Source organism: Capra hircus, chromosome 26 (genome assembly GCF_001704415.2).
Source record: "Capra hircus breed San Clemente chromosome 26, ASM170441v1, whole genome shotgun sequence".
NCBI lineage: Eukaryota > Metazoa > Chordata > Mammalia > Artiodactyla > Bovidae > Capra > Capra hircus.
Genome location: NC_030833.1, coordinates 48,501,856 through 48,523,615, shown reverse-complemented (window position 1 = coordinate 48,523,615; position 21,760 = coordinate 48,501,856). Strand labels below are relative to the sequence as shown.

The 21,760-nt window shown below is 39.4% G+C and overlaps 1 protein-coding gene across 1 annotated transcript in view; it reads left to right on the top strand.

Annotated features, from left to right (window-relative positions):
- Nucleotides 1-17,967, top strand: part of LOC106503891 (cytochrome P450 2C31) — a gene marked incomplete in the record, with an annotated part of 44,609 nt that extends 26,642 nt beyond the window's left edge. Inside the window, 2 exon segments of the mRNA XM_018041628.1 lie at nucleotides 14,895-15,036; nucleotides 17,333-17,967. Coding sequence (XP_017897117.1) covers nucleotides 14,895-15,036; nucleotides 17,333-17,514 — 324 coding nt within the window.

The following is a 21,760-nucleotide window of genomic DNA, read 5'->3' as shown; positions in this document are numbered from 1 at the left end:
ATGCTTTCAATTTTTCACCATTGAGGATACTGTTTGCTGTGGGTTTGTCATGTATAGCTTTTAACATGTTGAGGTATGTTCCCTCTATTCCTGCTTTCTGGAGAGTTTTTATCATAAGTGGATGCTGAATTTTGTCAAAGGCCTTCTCTGCATCTACTGAGATAATCATATAGCTTTTAGTTTTCAATTTGTTAATGTGGTGAATTACATTGATTGATTTGCGGATATTGAAGAATCCTTGCATCCCTGGGATAAAGTCCACTCGGCCATGGTGTATGATCTTTTTAATGTGTTGTTGGATTCTGATTGCTAGAATTTTGTTGAGGATTTTTGCATCTATGTTCATCAGTGATATTGGCCTGTAGTTTTCTTTTTTTGTAGTATCTTTGTCAGGTTTTGGTATTAGGGTGATGGTGGCCTCATAGAATGAGTTTGGAAGTTTACCTTCCTCTGCAATTTTCTGCAAGAGTTTGAGGAGGATAGGTGTTAGCTCTTCTCGAAATTTTTGGTAGAATTCAGCTGTGAAGCCGTCTGGACCTGGGCTTTTGTTTGCTGGAAGATTTCTGATTATAGTTTCAATTTCCATGCTTGTGATGGGTCTGTTAAGATTTTCTATTTCTTCCTGGTTCAGTTTTGGAAAATTGTACTTTTCTAAGAATTGTCCATTTCTTCCATGTTGTCCATTTTATTGGCATATAATTGCTGATAGTAGTCTCTAATGATCCTTTGTATTTTTTTGTTGTCTGTTGTGATCTCTCCATTTTCATTTGTAATTTTATTGATTTGATTTTTCTCTCTTTGCTTCTTGATGAGTCTGGCTAATGGTCTGTCAATTTTATTTATCCTTTCAAAGAATCAGCTTTTGGCTTTGTTGATTTTTGCTATGGTCTCTTTTGTTTCTTTTGCATTTATTTCTGCCCTAATTTTTAAGGTTTCTTTCCTTCTACTAACTCTGGGGTTCTCCAATTCTTCCTTTTCTAGATGCTTTAGGTGTAGAGTTAGGTTATTTATTTGACTTTTTTCTTGTTTCTTCTTCTTCTTTTTTTTTTTCCCTTGTTTCTTGAGGTATGCCTGTATTGCTATGAACTTTCCTCTTAGCACTGCTTTTATAGTGTTCCACAGGTTTTGGGTTGTTACATTTTCATTTTCATTCTTTTCTATGCATATTTTTATTTCTTTTTTGATTTCTTCTGTGATTTATTGGTTATTCAGAAGTGTGGTGTTCAACCTCCATATGCGGTATCAATTTTAATGTCTCCTCTTTTATTTCTGATTTTGTTTATTTGAGTTGTGCCTCTTTATTTCTTGGTGAATCTAAAGGTTTGTCAACTTTGTTTATCATTAAAAAAATACAGGTCTTATTCATATTGTCTTATTAGTCTCTCTCTATTTTTTCCACTCTTGGTTATTTCCTTTGTACTATATTTAAACTTTGGTTTTTAATCTTTTTCTAGTTCTTTGAGGTATCAAGTTAGGTTTTTTTTTTGTTTGAGATCTTTCTTATTTCTTGATGTATGCATTTATCACTATGAACTTTTTAAAAAATTTATTTATTTTAATTGGACACTAATTACTTTACAATATTGCAGTGGCTTTTGCCATACATTGACATGAATCAACCATCAGGTACATGTGTTCCCCATCCTGAACCCCTCTCCCACCTTGCTCCCCATCCCATCTCTCAGGGTCATCCCAGTGCACCAGCTCTGAGCACCCTGCCTCGTGCATCCAACATGGACTGGCGATCTATTTCACATATGATAATATACATGTTTCACTGCTATTCTTTCAAACGACCCCACCCTCGCCTTCTCCCAGAGAGTCCAACAGTCTGTTCTTTACTTCTGTGTCTTTTTGCTGTCTTGCACATAAGATCATCATTGCCACCTTTCTAAATTGCGTATATATGCATTAATACACTGTATTGGTGTTTTTCTTTTTGACTTAATTCACTCTGTGTAATAGGCTCCAATTTAATCCACCTCATTAGAACTGATTCACATGGATTCCTTTTAATGGCTGAGTACTATTCCATCGTGTATATGTACCAGAACTTTCTTATCCATTCATCTGCCAAGGGACATCTAGGTTGCTTCTATGTCCTGGCTATCATAAACATTGGGGTACATGTGTCTCTTTCATTTCTGGTTTCCTCGGTGTGTATGCCCAGCAGTGGGATTGCTGGGTCATATGGCAGTTTTATTTCCAGTTTTTGAAGGAATCTCCACACTGTTCTCCATAGTGACTGTCTTAATTTGCAGTTCCACCAATAGTGTAAGTGGGTTCCCTTTTCTCCATACACTCTCCAGCATTTATTTTGAATAGCAGCCATTCTGACCATTGTGAGATGGTACCTCATTGTGGTTTTGATTTGCATTTCTCTGATAATGAGTGATATTGAGCATCTTTTCATGTGTTTGTTAGCCATCTGTATGTCTTCTTTGGAGAAATGTCTGTTTAGTTCTTTGGCCCATTTTTTGATTGGGTCATTTATTTTTCTGGAATTGAGCTGTATAAGTTGCTTGTATATTTTTGAGATTAATTCTTTGTCAGTTGCTTGATTTGCTATTATTTTCTCCCATTCTGAAGGCTGCCTTTTCACCTTGCTTATAGTTTCCTTTGTTGTGCAGAAGCTTTTAAGTTTTATTAGGTCCCATTTGTTTATTTTTGCATTTATTTCCAATATTCGGGAGGTGGGTCATAGAGGATCCTACTGTGATTTATGTCGGAGAGGGTTTTGCCTATGTTTTTCTCTAAGAGTTTTACAGTTTCTGGTCTTACATTTAGATCTTCAATCCATTTTGAGTTTATTTTTGTGTATGATGTTAGAAAGTGTCCTAATTTTATTCTTTTACAAGTGGTTGACCAGTTTTCCCAGCACCACTTGTTAAAGAGACTATGTTTTCTCCATTGTATATTTTTGCCTGCTTTGTCAAAGATAAGGTGTCATAGGTGCGTGGATTTATCTCTGGGCTTTCTAGTTTGTTCCATTGATCTATATATCTGTCTCTGTGCCAGTACCATACTGTCTCGATGACTGTGGCTTTGTAATAGAGCCTGAAGTCAGGCAGATTGATTCCTCCCGTTCCATTCTTCTTTCTCAAGATTGCTTTGGCTATACCATTTGTTTTTCATACAAATAGTAAAATTATTTGTTCTAGTTCTGGTAGCTTTGATAGGGATTGCATTGAATCTATAGATTTTTTTGGGTAGTGTACTCATTTTCACTATATCGATTCTTTTGATCCATGAACATGGTAATTTCTCCATCTATTTGTGTCCTCTTTGATTTCTTTCATCAGTGTTTTACAATTTTCTATATACAGGTTTTTTGTTTCTTTAGGTAGATTTTTTCCTATTTTATTCTTTTAGTTGCAATGGTGAATGGAATTGTTTCCTTAATTTCTCTTTCTGTTTTCTGTTTGTCAGTGTATAGGAATGCAAGGGATTTCTGTGTGTTATTTTTATATCCTGCAACTTTACTATATTCATTGATTAGCTCTAGTAGTTTTGTGGTGGAGTCTTTGGGGTTTTCTATGTAGAGGATCATGTCATCTGCAAACAGTGAAAATTTTACTTCTTCTTTTCCAATTTGGATTCCTTTTATTTCTATTTCTGCTCTGATTGCTGTGGCCAAAACTTCCAAAACTATATTGAATAGTAGTGGTGAGAGTGGGCACCCTTGTCTTGTTCCCGACTTTAGGGGAAATGCCTTCAATTTTTCACCATTGAGGATAATGTTTACTGTGGGTTTGTCATATATAGCTTTTATTATGTTGAAGTATGTTCCTTCTATTCCTGCTCTCTGGAGAGTTATTATCATAAATGGATGTTGAATTTTGTCAAAGGTTTTCTCTGCATCTATTGAGATAATTAAATGGTTTTTATCTTTCAATTTGTTAATATGGTATATTACATTGATTGATTTGTGGATATTACAGAATTCTTGCATCCCTGGGATAAAGCCCACTTGGTCATGATGTATGAACTTTTTAATATGTTGTTGGATTCTGTTTGCTAGAATTCTGTTGAAGATTTTTGCATCTATGTTCATCAGTGATGTTGGCCTGTAGTTTTCATTTTTTGTGGCATGTTTGTCTGGTTTGGGTATTAGGGTGATGGTGGCCTCATAGAATGAGTTTGGAAGTTTACCTTCCTCTGCAATTTTCTGGAAGAGTTTGGGTAGAATAAGTGTTAGTCCTCTCTAAATTTTTGGTAGAATTCAGCTGTAAGCCGTCTGGTCCTGTGCTTTTGTTTGCTGGACGATTTCTGTTTACAGTTTCAATTTCCGTACTTGTGATGGATCTGTTAAGATGTTCCATTTCTTCCTGTTTCAGTTTTGGAAAGTTATGCTTTTCTAAGAATTTGTCCATTTCTTCCAAATTGTCCATTTTATTGTCATATAGTTGCTGATAGTAGTCTCTAATGATCCTTTGTATTTCTGTGTTGTCTGTTGTGATTTCTCCTTCTTCATTTCTAATTTTATTGATTTGATATTTCTCCCTTTGTTTCTTGATGAGTCTGGCTAATGGCTTGTCAATTTTATCTATCTTCTCAAAGAACCAGCTTTTGGCTTTTTTAATTTTTGCTATGGTCTCTTTTGTTTCTTTTGCATTTATTTCTGCCCAATTTTTATGATTTCTTTCCTTCTACTAACCCTGGGGTTCTTCATTTCTTCCTTTTCTAGTTACTTTAGGTGTAGAGTTAGGTTACTTATTTAACTTTACTCTTGTCTTGAGGTATGCCTGTATTGCTTTGAATCTTCTCTTAGTACTGCTTTTACAGTGTCCCATATATTTTGTCTTGTTGTGTTTTCATTTTCATTTGTTTCTATGCATATTTTGATTTCTTCTATGATTTGTGGTTATTCAGAAGCGTATTGTTTAGCCTCCATATTTTGGAATTTTTTAAATAGTTTTTTTCCCTGTAGTTCATATCTAATCTTAATGCATTGTGATCAGAAAAGATGCCTGGAATGACTTCAAGTTTTTTGAATTCACCAAAGCTAGATTTATGGCCCCAGATGTGATCTATCCTGGAGAAAGTTCTGTGTGCATTTGAGAAAAAGGTGGAATTCATTGTTTTGGGTAAAATGTCCTATAGATATCAAATAGGTCTAACTGGTCCATTGTATCATTTAAAGTTTGTGTTTCCTTGCTAATTTTCTGTTTAGTTGATCTATCCATAGGTGTGAGGTGTGAGTGGGGTATTAAAGTCTCCCACTAATATTGTGTTATTGTTAATTTCCCCTTTCATACTTGTTAGCACATGTCCTACAGATTGCAGTGCTCCTAGGTTGGGTGCGTATATATTTATAATTGTTATATCTTCTTCTTGGATTGACTCTTTGATCATTATGTATTTGTCTCATTTCACAGCCTTTATTTCAAAGTTTATTTTATCTGATATGAGTATTGCTACTCCTGCTTTCTTTGGGTCTCCAGTTGCATGAAGTATCTTTTTCCAACCCTTCACTTTCAGTCTGTATGTATCCCTTGCTTTGAGGTGGGTTTCTTGTGGACAGCATATATAGGGGTCTTGTTTTTGGATTCATTCAGCTAGTCTTTGTCTTTCTTTGTCTTTTGGTTGGGGCATTCAACTCATTTACGTTTAAGGTAATTATTGATAAAATGATCCCATTGCCATTATTTTGTTGTTTTGGGTTCGAGTTTCTTTTTCATATACATGTATTTATTTTCAGTTCAGTTCAGTTCAATTCAGTCGCTCAGTCGTGTCCAACTCTTTGTGACCCCATGAATTGCAGCACGCCAGGCCTCCCTGTCCATCACCATCTCCCGGAGTTCACTCAGACTAACGTTCATCGAGTCCGTGATGCCATCCAGCCATCTCATCCTCAGTCGTCCCCTTCTCCTCCTGCCCCCAATCCCTCCCTGCATCAGAGTCTTTTCCAATCAGTCAGCTCTTCGCATGAGGTGGCCAAAGTACTGGAGCTTCATCTTTAGCATCATTCCTTCCAAAGAAATCCCAGGGCTGATCTTCAGAATGGACTGGTTGGATCTCCTTGCAGTCCAAGGAACCCTCAAGAGTCTTCTCCAACACAACAGTTCAAAAGCATCAATTCTTCAGCATTCAGCCTTCTTCACAGTCCAACTCTCATATCCATACCTGACCACAGGAAAAACCATAGCCTTGACTAGACGGACCTTTGTTGGCAAAGTAATGTCTCGCTTTTGAATATACTATCTAGGTTGGTCATAACTTTTCTTCCAAGGAGTAAGCATATTTTAATTTCATGGCTGCAGTTACCACCTTTAATTGGAGGTTAATTACTGTTACAATATTGTATTGGTTTTGCCATACATCTTTTCTGCGTTTCCTGTCTAAAGATCCATTAGCATTTGTTGAAGAGCTGGTTTGGTGGTGCTGAGTTCTCTCAGCTTTTGCTTGTCTGTAAAGCTTTTGATTTCTCCTTAATATTTGAATGAGATCCCTGCTGGATACAGTAATCTGGGCTGTAGGTTATTTTCTTTCATCACTTTAAGTATGTCCTGCCATTCCCTCCTGGCCTGAAGAGTTTCTATGAAAGATCAGCTGCTATGCTTATGGGAATCCCCTTGTGTGTTTGTTGTTTTTCCCTTGCTGCTTTTAATATTTGCTCTTTGTGTTTGATCTTTGTAAATTTGATTGATATGTGTCTTGAACTGGAAAAGGTCAGTTTTCATTCCAATCCCAAAGAAAGGCAATGCCAAAGAATGCTCAAACTACTGCACAATTGCACTCATCTCACATGCTAGTAAAGTAATGCTCAAAATTCTCCAAGCCAGGATTCAGAAATACGTGAAGCATGAACTTCCTGATGTTCAAGCTTGTTTTAGAAAAGGCAGAGGAACCAGAGATCAAATTGTCAACATCTGCTGGATCATGGAAAAAGCAAGAGAGTTCCAAAAAAACATCTATTTCTGCTTTATTGACTATGTCAAAGCATTTGACTGTGTGGATCACAGGAAACTGTGGAAAATTCTGAAAGAGATGGGAATACCAGACCACCTGACCTGTCTCTTGAGAATTCTGCATGCATGTCAGGAAGCAGCAGTTAGAACTGGACATGGAACAACAGACTGGTTCCAAATAGGAAAAGGAGTACGTCAAGGCTGTATATTGTCACCCTGCTTATTTAACTTATATGCAGAGTACATCATGAGAATCACTGGACTGGAAGAAACAGAAGCTGAAATCAAGATTGCCGGGAGAAATATCAATAACCTTAGATATGCAGATGACACCACCCTTATGGCAGAAAGTGAAGAAGAACTAAAAAGCCTCTTGATGAAAGTGAAAGAGGAGAGTAGAAAAGTTGGCTTAAAACTCAACATTCAGAAAATGAAGATCATGGCATCCGGTCCCATCACTTCATGGGAAATGGAGAAACAGTGGAAACAGTGTCAGACTTTATTTCTTTGGGCTCCGAAATCACTGAAGATGGTGACTGTAGCCGTGAAATTAAAAGACACTTACTCCTTGGAAGAAAAGTTATGACCAACCTAGACAGCATATTAAATAGCAGAGACATTACTTTGCCGACTAAGGTCCATCTAGTCAAGGCTATGGTTTTTCCAGTAGTCATGTATGGATGTGAGAGTTGGACTCTGAAGAAGGCAGAGCACCAAAGAATTGATGTTTTTGAACTGTGGTATTGGAGAAGACTCTTGAGAGTCCCTTGGACTGCAAGGAGATCCAACCAGTCCATTCTGAAGGAGATCAGCCCTGGGATTTCTTTGGAAGGAATGATGCTGAAGCTGAAACTCCAGTACTTTGGCCACCTAATTTGAAGAGTTGACTCATCGGAAAAGACTTGGATGCTGGGAGGGATTGGGGACAGGAGGAGAAGGGGACGACAGAGGATGAGATGGTTGGATCGCATCACTGACTCGATGGACATGAGTCTGAGTGAACTCTGGGAGTTGGTGTTGGACAGGGAGGCCTGGCATGCTGCAATTCATGGGGTCACAAAGAGTCGGACACGACTGAGCGACTGAACTGAAATGAACTGAACTGGGGTGTTTTGCCTTGGGTTTATCCTGTTGGGATTCTCTGGGTTTCTTGCACTTGGGTGGCTATTTCCTTCCTCATTTTGAGGACGTTTTCAATTATCATCTCCTCAAGTATTTTCTCATGGCTTTTCTTTTTGTCTTGTTCTTCTGGGACTCCTATGGTTTAAGTGTTTGGGCATTTGACATTGTCCCAGAGTTTTCTGAGGTTGTCGTCATTTCTTTTAATTGTTTTTTTTTTTTTTTTCCTCTCTGCTTCGTCTATTTCCACCATTCCATCTTCTACCTCACTTATCCTATCTTCTACCTCCGTTATTTTACTGTTGGTTCCCTCCAGAGTATTTTTGATCTCAGTTACTCCATTGTTCATTATTGATTGACTCTTTTTTATTTCTCTAGGTCCTTGTTTGGAGAAGGCAATGGCACCCCACTCCAATATTCTTGCCTGGAAAATCCCAAGGAAGGAGGAGCCTGGTGGGCTGCAGTCCATGGTGTTGCAAAGAGTTGTACATGACTGAGCAACTTCACTTTCATTTTTCACTTTCATGAATTGGAGAAGGAAATGGCAACCCACTCCAGTGTTCTTGCCTGGAGAATCCCAGAGATGGAGGAGCCTGGTGGGCTGCCTTCTATGCGGTTGCACAGAGTCGGACACAACTGAAGCAACTTAGCAGCACCACCAGCAGCATCAGCAGGTTCTTGTTAAACATTTCTTGCATCTTCTCAATCGTTGTGTCCAGGCTATTTATCTCTAACTCCATTTTATTTTCAAGATTTTGAATCATTACTATCATCTACTGAATTATTTTTTTGGGCAGAGTCCCTATCTCTTCCTCTTTTGTTTGGTTTGGTGGGCATTTATCATGTTCCTTTCAGTTCAGTTCAGTTGCTCAGTCGTGTCCAACTCTTTGCGACCCCTTGAATTGCAGCACGCCAGGCCTCCCTGTCCATCACCACCTCCCTGCGTCCACCCAAAACCATATCCATTGTGTCGGTGATGCCATCCAACCATCTCATCCTGTGTCCTTCCCTTCTCCTCCTGCCCTCAATCTTTCCCAGCATCAGAGCCTTTTCAAATGAATCAGCCCTCTGCATCTGATGGACAAAATATTGGAGTTTCACCTTCAACATCAGTCCCTCCAATGAACGCCCAGGACTAATCTCCTTTGTGATGGACTGGTTGGATCTCCATGCAGTCCAAGGGACTCTCAAGAGTCTTCTCCAACACCACAGTTCAAAAGCATCAATTCTTCTGTGCTCAGCTTTCTTTATAGTCCAATTCTCACATCCATACATGACTACTGGAAAAACCATAGCTTGACTAGATGAACTTTTGTTAACAAAGTAATGCCTCTGCTTTTGAATATGCTGTCTAAGTTGGTCATACGTTTCCTTTCAAGGAGTAAGTGTCTTTTAATTTCATGGCTGCAATCACCATCCGCAGTGATTTTGAAGCCCAGAAAAATAAAGTCTGACACTGTTTCCACTCTTTCCCCATCTATTTCCAATGAAAGGATGGGACCAATGCCATGACCTTCATTTTCTGAATGTTGATCTTTAAGCCAACTTTTTCATTCTTCTTTCACTTTCATCAAGAGGCTCTTTTGTTCTCCTTCTCTTTCTGCCATAAGGGTGGTATCATCTGCATATTTGAGGTTATTGATATTTATCCTGGCAATCTTGATTTCAGTTTGTGTTTCTTCCAGTCCAGAGTTTCTCATGATGTACTCTGCATATAAGTTAAATAAGCAGGGTGACAATATACAGCCTTTATGTATTCCTTTTCCTATTTGGAAGCAGATGTTTCCTGTCTAGTTCTAACTGTTGCTTCCTGACCTGTACAGAAGTTTCTCAAGAGGCAGGTCAGGTGGTCTGGTATTCCCATCTCTTTCAGAATTTTCCACACTTTCTTGTGATCCACACAGTCAAAGGCTTTGGCATAGTCAAGAAAGCAGAAATAGATGTTTTTCTGGAACTCTCTTACTTTTTCCATGATCCAGCGGATGTTGGCAATTTGATCTCTGGTTCCTCTGCCTTTTCTAAAACCAGCTTGAACATCTGAAGTTTTGGTTCACGTATTGCTGAAGCTTCGCTTGGAGAATTTTGAGCATTACTTTACTAGCGTGTGAGATGAGTGCAATTGTGTGGTAGTTTGAGCATTCTTTGGCATTACTTTTCTTTGGGATTGGAATGAAAACTTACCTTTTCAGTCCTGTGGCCAGTGCTGATTTTTCCAAGTTTGCTGATATATTGAGTGCAGCACTTTCACAGCATCATCTTTTAAAATTTGAAAGAGCTCAACCTGAATATATAGCCTCCACTAGGTTTGTTTGTAGTGATGCTTCCTAAGGCCCACCTGACTTCACATTTGAGGATATCCGGCTCTAGGTAAGTGTGAGTGATCACACCTTCATAATTATCTGGGTCGTGAAGATCTTTTTTGTACAATTCTTCTGTGTATTCTTGACACCTTGTCTTAATATCTTCTGTTTCTGTCAGGTCCATACCATTTCTGTCCTTTATTGAGCTCATCTTTACATACAATGTTCCCTTAATATCTCTAATTTTCTTGAAGAGATCTCTAGTCTTTCCCATTCTATTGTTTTCCTCATTATCTTTGCATTGATCACGGAGGAAGGCTTTCTTGTCTCTCCTTGCTCTTCTTTGGAACTCTGCATTCAAGTTGGGGTAACTTTCCTTTTCTCCTTTGCCTTCTGCTTTTCTTCTTTCCACAGCTATTTTACAGCTGTCTTCAGACAGCCATTTTGCTGTTTTACATTTCTTTTTCTTGGGAATGATCTTGCCTCCTGTCTCCCATACAATATCACAAACCTCCATCCATAGTTCATCAGGCACTCTGTCTATCAGATCTAGTCGTTTAGATCTATTTCTCTCTTCCACTGTATATTCATAAGGGATTTGATTTAGGTCATACCTGAATGGTCTAATGGTTTTCCCATTTTCTTCAATTTAAGTCTTAATTTGGCAACAAGGAGTTCATGATCTGTGCCACAGTCAGCTCCCGGTTTTGTTTTTGTGGACCTTATACAGATTCTCCATCTTTGGTTGCAAAGAATATAATCAGTCTTATTTCGGTGTTGACCATCTGGTGATGTCTATGTATAGAATCTTCTCCTGTGTTGTTGGAAGAGGGTGTTTGCTGTGACAAGTGCATCCTCTTGGCAGAGGTCTGTTAGCCTTTGCCCTGCTTCATTCCGTACTCCAAGGCCAAACTTGCCTGTTACTCCAGGTGTTTCTTGACTTCCTACTTTTGCATTCCATGACCCTATAATGAAAGGACATCTTTTTTGGGGTGTTAGTTCTAGCAGGTCTTGTAGGTCTTCATAGAACCATTCAACTTCAGCTTCTTCAGCATTACTGGTCAGGGCATAGACTTGGACTACCGTGAGACTGCATCCAAGTACTGCATTTCAGACTCTTTTGTTGACCATGATGGCTACTCCACATCTTCCTAGGGATTCCTGCCCACAGTAGTAGATATAATGGTCATCTGAGTCAAATTCACCCATTCCAGTCCATCTTAGTTCGCTGATTTCTAGAATTTCAATGTTCACTCTTGCCATCTCCTGTTTGACCACTTCAAATTTGCCTTGATTCATGGATCTATCATTCCAAGTTCCTATGCAATATTGCTCTTTACAGCATCAGACCTTGCTTCTATCACCAGTCCCATTCACAACTGGGTGTTGTTTTTCCTTTGGCTCCATCCCTTCATTCTTTCTGGAGTTATTTCTCCACTGATCTCCAGTAGCTTTCTCATGTTCCCTTACCTGCTGAATATTTCTCTGCCTTTTCATTTTGTTTAGGTTGCTGTCTTTGGGGTGGCCTTTCTGTATTCTGGCAGTTTGTGGTTCTTCTTTATTTCGGAGGTTCCTCTCCATGGATGGGGTTGGACGAGTGGCTTGTCAAGGTTTCCTGTTTAGGGAAGCTTGCGTTCATGTTCTGATGGGTGGAGCTAGATTTCTTCTCTCTGGAGTGCAATAAAGTGTCCAGTAGTGAGTTTTGAGATGTCTATGGGTTTGATGTGGCTTTGGACTGGCTGTATGTTAAAGCTCAGGTCTATGTTCCTGCATTTTTGAAGAATTTGCATGGTATGTCTTGCTCTGGAACTTGTTGGCTCTTGGGTGGAGCTTGGTTTCAGTGTAGGTATGGACGCTTTTCAGTGTAGGTATGGACGCTTTTGGATGAGCTGTTATTGATTAATGTTCCCTGGAGTCAGGAGTTCTCTGGTGTTCTCAGGTTTTGGATTTAAGCCTCCTGTCTTTGGTTTTCAGTCTTATCTTGCAGTAGTCTCAAGACTTCTCCATCCATACAGCACCAATGATAAAACATCTAGGTTAATGGTGAAAAGGTTCTCCACAGTGAGGGACACCCAGAGAGTTTCACTGAGTTACATGCATCAGAGAAGAGGGAGGAGGGAGATAAAGGCGACCAGGAGGAGAAGAGGGAGAATCAAGAGGGGAGAGAGCAATCTAGCCAGTAATCAAATCCCTATGTACTCTCCACAGCCTGGAACACCCAGGGAGTTTCACAGAGTTACATGGAGAAGATAAGAGAAGAGGGAGGAAGGAGATAGAAGTCACTAGGAGAAGGGGGGGTGGGTGGCGATCAAAAGGAGAGAGACAAATCTAGCCAGTTATCAGTTCTGTAAGTGTTCGCCACAGCCTGGAATACCCAAAGAGATTCACAGAGTTGGGTAGAGCAGAGATGGGGGAGGAAGGAGATAGAGGTGACCTAGGGGAGAAAAAAGAGAGTCAGAAAGGGGAGAGGGCAATCAATCCAGTAATCACACTCTTAGGTAAAAATGAGTACCGAAGATTGGATTCTTAAAGGTACAAAATTGATAACAAATACCAAAAAGCAAAGATTAAAAATCTAGAGTAGAAGTTAGACTCTCAAAAATGCAATATTAATAAAACAAAGCAATCACAAAAATTATAAAAATATATTAAATTTGCTTTAAAAATAGGGTCCTTTTTTTTTGTTTTTGCAAAGCAGGTTATATAAATGAAAATTAAAGCAGTAGTAAATGACTTAAAAATTTAAAAAATTAAAAAATATTAATAGTAAAAATATATCTAGTAATTTCTCTGGAGCTGTGTAGAAAGTGTGGGGTCAGTTCACTTTCAGATAGTTCCTTGTTCCTGCTTATACTTCTCAAGGTCTATAGGTCCCTTCCAATGTAGTTGGTGCCAACGAAAGGATTTTAAGTGACTGTTGCATCTGTCACTTCCAAAGAGGTTCCCTCTGTGTATTTTGAATTCTTCTGTTTGCAAGTCTCTTCAGTGTCTAATTTCCACCCTGACACAAGAGCTCAAAGGGGGTCACTTAGGCTCACTTGTTCAGTCGTGCTGTGGGGAGGGAACAACAATGCATACAAATATCACTGGCGTATGTGGGGAGTGCTCGCAGTGTCCGTGACACACTGAGCGGAGGCTCAGGTTGTGTGTGCTTTCCCAGTCTACACTGCTCAGGCTCTAGGTTGCGCTGCAGGGGAATTGTCTATAGCAGGCCCTGGGTTGCCTGCACTTCTCAGGTCTAAGCTGCTCAGGTTCAGATTTGCGGGCACTCCATAAAGGTGCGGACTCAGTTGGGCCTGTGTTTTGTGCCCTTCCCAGGTCCGAGCAGCTCAGGTGACCAGGTGCTTGGCAAACGCACTCTCCTCAGGTGGGGTGGTGCATCTTATCACCTCCCTGGTCTGGCTGCTCAGTTTCCTGGGTGCACAATGGGAGCACCATCTCAGATGCGCTGAGTGTGTCCTCTGGGGAGCTGATCTCTGGTTGCGATCTTCCTGGTGGATGTCAACCATCCAGGATCCCATGTAGACTTGGTTAGCAACTGGGAGCCTGCTCGCAGTTTTGTAGTGGATACCATCTCTGGAACCGAGATTGTCCCTTTCCAGCTCTGGTTGTCACCCGCCTGCTTCTCTGCCTCTAGTGGGGGATGGGCCAGTCTGCAGCCTGCTAGCTCTCCTCTGGTATTTGCTCAGTCCCTTGTTCTGTGAGTGGGCTGGCAGTGCCTTAGCTCAGAGCTTTTTGCAGAAAAGTTCTCTCTCTCTCTCTTTTTTTCTCGCTCTCTGGCTATCCCACTCTTTGGATTGCTATCTCATGTTAGGTCCCTCAGATTGTCTTCAGGGCGTTCAGGCCTGGTCCCTACTGTAAGCAATGCCACCCACACCTCCCTGTTCAGCCCCTGCTTGCTGGTGGTGGATGCTAGCATCTGGGCTACTTCTCTGCTGAGTTGCCATCAACTGTGGGTTTTGTTTATTTTTCCTTCCAGTTATGTTGCCCTCTGAGATTCCAAAACTCCCTACAGACCCACCGGGGAGAGGGTTTCCTGGTGTTTGGAAACTTCTCCTCTTTTATGACTCCCTCTCCAGGATGGGTCTCCATCCCTAACTCTTTTGTCTCTGAATAGTTTTCAAGAATATGGCCAATCAGGTCATATTTGGAGAGGACCCTATATTCAGTTCCAAAGAGAATGAGCTTGAAATTTTAGTGACATCAGCACTTTAAAACAACACTCCAATTTATTTGTCAAGAACAAAGCACCTGCCTTAATTTTCTGAAGAGCAAGTGCTATTGGTAGGCTACAAGCTGAAGACGATTAGCCTTGGAGTCACTTAACAGTGCCCTGGACTGGCACTGTTGATTTATATGATTGAATCATAAATCATTTATATGGCATCATATGGCTTAAGACTTGTTAGGCTTGGTCATTAATTTGTTCTTTGACATTGAGAGAATAAAATATGTTTTTGCCTCATTCACCTCATTTATAAAATAAAAGGATTAGATAAGTCATTAAAAAAAAAAAGTCATGACTTTCTTTATAATCTAGTTACTGCCTTTCTCTTTATCTCAGGGCACAGCCATATTAACATCTCTGACTTCTGTCCTGCACGATGGTAAGGAGTTTCCCAACCCAGGGCAGTTTGATCCTGCTCACTTCCTGGATGAAAGTGGCAACTTTAGGAAGACTGACCACTTCATGGCTTTTTCAGCAGGCAAGCATGCTTCATTTTTTTCTGTACATTAGAGGTCAAATGAGAGGAGGAAGAGCTTTGTATGGAGGCAACTCTGAGCTGGACAAATTGTCATTTTCATAAGGCCAGAGGCACCACTTCCAAGGTGCAGATAGTTTCTGATTGGATTGGAGGCTGCACTCACTGAGTTTTGCCCTCTCACCCACCTCTGACAATCTTAAGGGCTCCTCATAGAAGTCTAGTTCCACTGAGACTTTTCTCCCCTGTCCAGAGATGCCATTCACTCAATAAATGTCTCTGAGGACCTTAAATGTAGTAGACCCATGCTCACTCAGATCCAGGGATAGAAATGTGAATAAGGGACAGCTTTCCTCTAAGAAAGAGGAATGCGACTTAACAGGTGATGATACTCCAGAGAGACAAGTTCTTTTCCAAAGGCTTCTGTGGAAATCCAGAGAGAGGAGCTCCTGAATCTTATACTTTGGGGTCAGGGCAGAGGACAGAGAAATTTTCTTGCAGGAAGAGATATTTTAGTATCTTCCTTTAATTTGGGGAGGTCCTTAAAAGAAAGAGGCAGGGTACTCAAAAAGTTTCATTAAAGGCAGTTTAACGAAGAGACTCTTTTCAGAGGTGTGGACATGATTAAGTGAAGTAGCAAGGAGTGGTCAAGTACTCGGGGATGAGCATCAGCAGGACAACATTACCATCCTATGTCGGAAGGACTGGGAGAAGGAGGGTGTTGCTGGAACACAAGCAGATCTTTGGCAAAGAGAGAATGGATGCCTCAGCAGGAGATGGGTCTATAGGTTGGAGAATTCAGCCACTGCTGAAATTGTGGCCTGACAGGCTGGGACTGAGGGAGGGCATACTCTAACCTTCTCAATGTCTAATCCTTTGAGTTTATTCACAGTGAAGAAGGGAACTAACTAGTGGGGTTATGCAGTCCATAGAAATCAACTTCTTAAACACACAGTAGGTGTAAAAGAAAAACAAACACAGTATGGATCTGGAAAGATGGAGAAGTGGAGAGTGTTCAGCACAGTCCAAAGGAGAGGGTAGAAAGGAGAGGGTGAAGGGCCTTTCCTACAGAAGGAACTGAAATAGGGATAGAAATAGGAGGTTTACTCCTCATTGAACATCCAGGAAAATAGGTTTCAAGGAATGCTAAATGCTTGGTCCCAAGATTATGAACAATGCCCAGAATTTGATCTCAAAATGAGATCCTGCTAATGTATTCCTTATCTACTTCCTGAATTTTGGTTCCATTGTTTCATAACAAACTGGCTTAAGATTTCTGCCCAGTTTGTGGGGTTTGCAGGATTGCTTTGTCTTGGCACTGTAGCATCATACAAGACCTAAGGCTTTACTTTGTTGTTGCTGTTCAGTTGCTAAGTCATGTTCGACTCTTTGCAACCCCATGGATGGCAGCACACCAGGCCCTCTGTCCTCCACTGTCTCCCAGAGTTTGCTCAAATTCATGTCCACTGAGTTGGTGATACTATCTAACCATCTCATCCTCTGTCACATCCCTTCTCCTTTTGCCTTTACTTTATGAGCTTATATTTCATGTGTGGGACACAGGAATAATTATAATTTCATTTGAAACATTTTGCATTAGAAGTGTTTATGAGTCTTGTGGAAAACCAGCAAGAGAATGAATTATATCCCCCTGAATAGATCAAAGGAGTTTGTATAGAGCAAGTGACACCTGTGGTGGATCTAGAAGGATGTAGAGAATCTCATCAGGAAGAGCTGAAGGAACCAATATTTCAGTTGGAGGAATGACTGGATACTCATAACACTTGAAACAGCTAGTGTGTCTGGGATTTAGAGAATGGTTAATAATATTGGTATTGAGTTTGTGACATTTCTTTTTATACTTGGCAATGGCAAGCTCTTGAAATATTGTTAGAAACAGAGACATGATAAGGTCAAGATTGGTTTTAGGAATCCAGATGAGGAGAAATAAATCTGTTGTTGAGTCTTGAATTGGAAGTACATGGAAAAATATAGTGTGTAGCTCATGTTATTTGGGATGGGTGAGTGTGTATGTAGAAAGATATTACTGGCAAGCCTCAGGAAAGCAATCCTGACATGGGTGTACAGAACAGATTCCTTTTAATAGAGAATGTACACTGAAATCTGTTCTGAGGAAATGAAGCAAACCGGATTTTGGTGTAAATAGAAGAAGCCATAGATTAATTTGTCTTTTATTAATTTGTTTATGTATTTACTAATTCCATATTTATTTATGCTTCCCTTTGTGATATGTTAGAAATAGAAATGAACAACTATTTAATTTATGTGTCATTTTTAGGAAAAAGAGTTTGTGTTGGAGAAAGCCTGGCCCGCATGGAGCTGTTTTTACTCCTGGTCAGCATTTTACAGCATTTTACCTTGAAACCTGTGCTTGATCCAAAGCACATTGATACTGCACCAAGTTTCAAAGGGATGATCTCTATTCCACCCTTCTGTGAGATGTGTTTCATTCCAGTCTGAAGAAAGGGCTGACTGCCAGGTTGCAGAGTGAGCCTCTCCAGCTCCATCTACACAGGCTGATGCTCTCTATCCTGGCTGTTAGCCATTGTCCGCCTCTCCCTTACCTTTAGGAGTGACATTCTTGAGCCCTGCCTCTTCTAATTTTCTTTAAGATTCACTTCAAGTTTTTTTTGCATGAAATACAACAGTTTTGTCCCCAATAATTTTTTTAAAAATTACAGTCCTGAGATCTTAAGCTACATCCCATTTATTGTGTATACCAAATGGAAGGCACCTTATAAATGTCATATTTTATTAAAATTAAAGTTGGCAATTATCCCATGTGATAAATTTTTTTAAAATGCACTCATCTCTTATTCCTATTTATCTCTCTAGGGGAATGATCTATTGATAGTTTGGATGTATAATTTTGCTTTTCCCCAATGTTTATTAAAAATATAATTATGTGTTTGATGGGTATGTATGTGTATATATGTATGTACATGCAAAAGAAATCAGGTGAAGATGACTCCAGCTAGAGGGAATAGTATGAGATAAAACTTGAATTTATTAGTCTTTCCAGAGATGTTCTTCCCTCTTTCTCCTAGTGATTAAACACACACACAACACACACACAGACATGCAGACATATAAAAGTAAAGAAGAGGGGAAGGTAATTAATATACATGTGGGTTATATTTGAACATACACAGAGGAATCTATGTTTGTGTTTAGTGTTTGCGTGTGTATGTATTGTTTATAGCTATGTTTTTTGGTGACATTATATAATAGCATAAAGTTGATATTTTCACAAGCAGTGTAAGTTAATGTATCTCATAATACTTTGTTAATAGATATGATAACTTTTAAAAATTATCTTCCTATTCAAGGATATTTATATTATTTTTGAAATCTTGTCAATATAAAAATGCTACTATTAATACATGCACATGTCTTCTATTATACCTTTACTGTCTCTTCAGGATAGTTTCTTAGAAGTGATGCGGCTGCACATACATATGCAGTTTAATTTTTCTTAGATACAGAAGCATAATGCCCTAAAAATTACATATCTGCTTCAGTTCAGTTCAGTTCAGTCTCTCAGTCGTGTCCAACTCTTTGTGACCCCATGAATCGCAGCACGCCAGGCCTCCCTGTCCATCATCAACTCCTGGAGTTCACTCAAACTCACGTCCATCGAGTCAGTGATGCCATCCAGCTATCTCAACCTCTGTCATCCCCTTGTCCTCCTGCCCCCAATCTCTCCCAGCATCAGGGTCTTTTCTAATGAGTCAACCCTTCGCATGAGGTGGCCAAAGTATTGGAGTTTCAGCTTTAGTATCAGTCCTTCTAATGAACACCCAGGATTGATCTCCTTTAAGATGGACTGGTTGGATCTCCTTGCAGTTCAAGGGACCCTTAAGAGTCTTCCCCAACACCACAGTTCAAAAGCATCAATTTTTGGCACTCAGCTTTCTTTAGAGTCCAACTCTCACATTCATAGATGACCACTGGGAAAACCATAGCCTTGACTAGACGGACCTTTGTTGGCAAAGTAATGTCTCTGCTTTTGAATATGCTATCTAGGTTGGTCATAACTTTCCTTACAAGGAGTAAGCGTCTTTTAATTTCATGGTTGCAATCACCATCTGCAGTGATTTGGGAGCCCCCCAAAATAAAGTCACACTGTTTCCACTCTTTCCCCATCTATTTCCCATGAAGTGATGGGACCGGATGCCATGATCTTCGTTTTCTGAATGTTGAGCTTTAAGCCAACTGTTTCACTCTCTACTTTCACTTTCATCCAGAGGTTCTTTAGTTCTTCTTCACTTTCTTCCATAAGGGTGATGTCATCTGTATATCTGAGGTTATTGATATTTCTCCTGGCAATCTTGATTCCAGCTTGTGCTTCTTCTAGCCCAGCATTTCTCATGATGTACTCTGCATGGAAGTTAAATAAGCAGGGTGACAATATACAGCCTTGATGTACTCCTTTTCCTATTTGGAACCAGACTTTACTTAAAAAAATTTTTTTTTTGGCCACACTGCTGGCATTTAGGATCTTAATTTCCAGACAGGGATGGAAACCATGCCCCATGCAGTGGAAGGGAGGTCTTAACCACTGGACTGCCAGGGAAGTCCTTTTCTTTTCTGTCATGACTGTAATAGAAAGACTACTTGATCAAACCCTTACGTGTACTGAGGACTGAATTCTTTGGTAGATTTCAGAGCTTTTAGATACCTTTCAAGTAGAAATCTCATCATCTGCAGATAATATTTTATTGCAATGACCAGAAATTTCTTGATATAATATATATATATATTTATGTCTGTATTTCTCTGACTCATCACACAGACACACACAGACAATACACAAACATATATATGTGTGTATATATATACGTGTGTATGTATATATGTGTGTGTGTGTGTGTATATATATTTGTCAGCATGTTAATGTGATCCAAGTTGTGACAATTTCTGGGACAAGAAAGCAGAGGGATTGGGAAGTCCATGTTAGGAAGCCTCTTATTTGACCTGATTTTACCTTTGAGGTGATTATTGATTTGAAATCAAGAGGTGAGAGTCTTAAAGGTTGACTCTAAGGTGTCACATAGGAGTTTTAGAACTCCCCCAAATCTTGCAGATTCTGAAGGCTATCAGAAAAAAAGATGGACCAAGTAGACATTTCAACTTCAGTTGAAGCTTGAAGGTTATGAAGATCTGCAACTAAGGAATAAGATTAGCCTGAAGTTGAAGAATATTTACAAGACCAGAGTGCTTCTTTACATAATTTCAGTCATTGATTAAATGCTTGTTGGAAAAGAAGAAGCAAAACTCTCACTGTTTGCAGATGACATGATCCTCTACATAGAAAACCCTAAAGACTCCACCAGAAAATTACTAGAGCTGATCAGTGAAGATAGTAAAGTTGCAGGATATAAAATCAACACATAGAAATCCCTTGCATTCTTATACACTAACAATGAGAAAACAGAAAGAGAAATTGAGGAAACAGTTCCATTCACCTTTGCAATGAAAATAATAAAACACTTAGGAATATATCTACATAAAGAAACAAAAGACCTTTATATAGAAAACTATAAAACACTGATGAAACAAATCAAAGAGGACACAAATAGATGGAGAACTTTCACCACTACTATTCAACATAGTTTTGGAATTTTTGGCCACATCAGTCAGAGCAGAAAAAGAAATAAAAGGAATCCAGATTTGAAAAGAAGTAAAACTCTCACTGTTTGCAGATGACATGATCGTCTACATAGAAAACCCTAAAGACTCCACTAGAAAATTACTAGAGCTAATCAATGAATAGAGTAAAGTTGCAGGAGATGTAAATTAACACACAGAAATCCCTTGCATTCCTATACACTAACAATGAGAAAACAGAAAGAGAAATTGAGGAAACAGTTCCATTCACCTTTGCAATGAAAATAATAAAACACTTAGGCATATATCTACATAAAGAAACAAAAGACCTTTATATAGAAAACTATAAAACACTGATTAAAGAACCCAAAGAAGAAGAAATAGATGGAAAAATACACCATATTCATGAGGTGGAAGAATTAATGTAGTGAAAATGAATATATTACCCAAAGCAATCTAGAGATTCAATGCAATCCCCATCAAGCTATCAATGGTATTATTCACAGAACTAGAGTAAATAATTTCACAATTTGTATGGCAATACAAAAAAACCTAGAATAGCCAAAGCCATCTTGAGAAAGAAGAATGGAACTGGAGGAATCAACCTGCCCGACTTCAGGCTCTACTACAAAGCCACAGTCATCAAGACAGTATGGTACTGGCATAAAGACAGAAATATAGATCAATGGAACAAGATAGTAAGCCTAGAGATAAATCCACGCACCTAGGGACACCTTATCTTTGGCAAAGAAGGAAAGAATATACAATGGATAAAAAGATAATCTCTTTAACAAGTGGTGCTGGGAAAACTGGTCAACCACTTGTAAAAGAATGAAATTATACATGTTTCAATGCCATTCTCCCAAATCATCCCACCCTCTCCCTCTCCCAGAGTCCAAAAGACTGTTCTATACTTCTGTGTCTCTTTTGCTGCCTCGCATACAGCGTTATCATTACCATCTTTCTAAATTCCATATATATGCGTTAGGGGATGGTGCACAGGGATGACCCAGAGGGATGGTATGGGGAGGGAGGTGGAAGGGGGGTTCAGGACTGTGAACACGTGTACACCCGTGGTGGATTCATGTTGATGTAT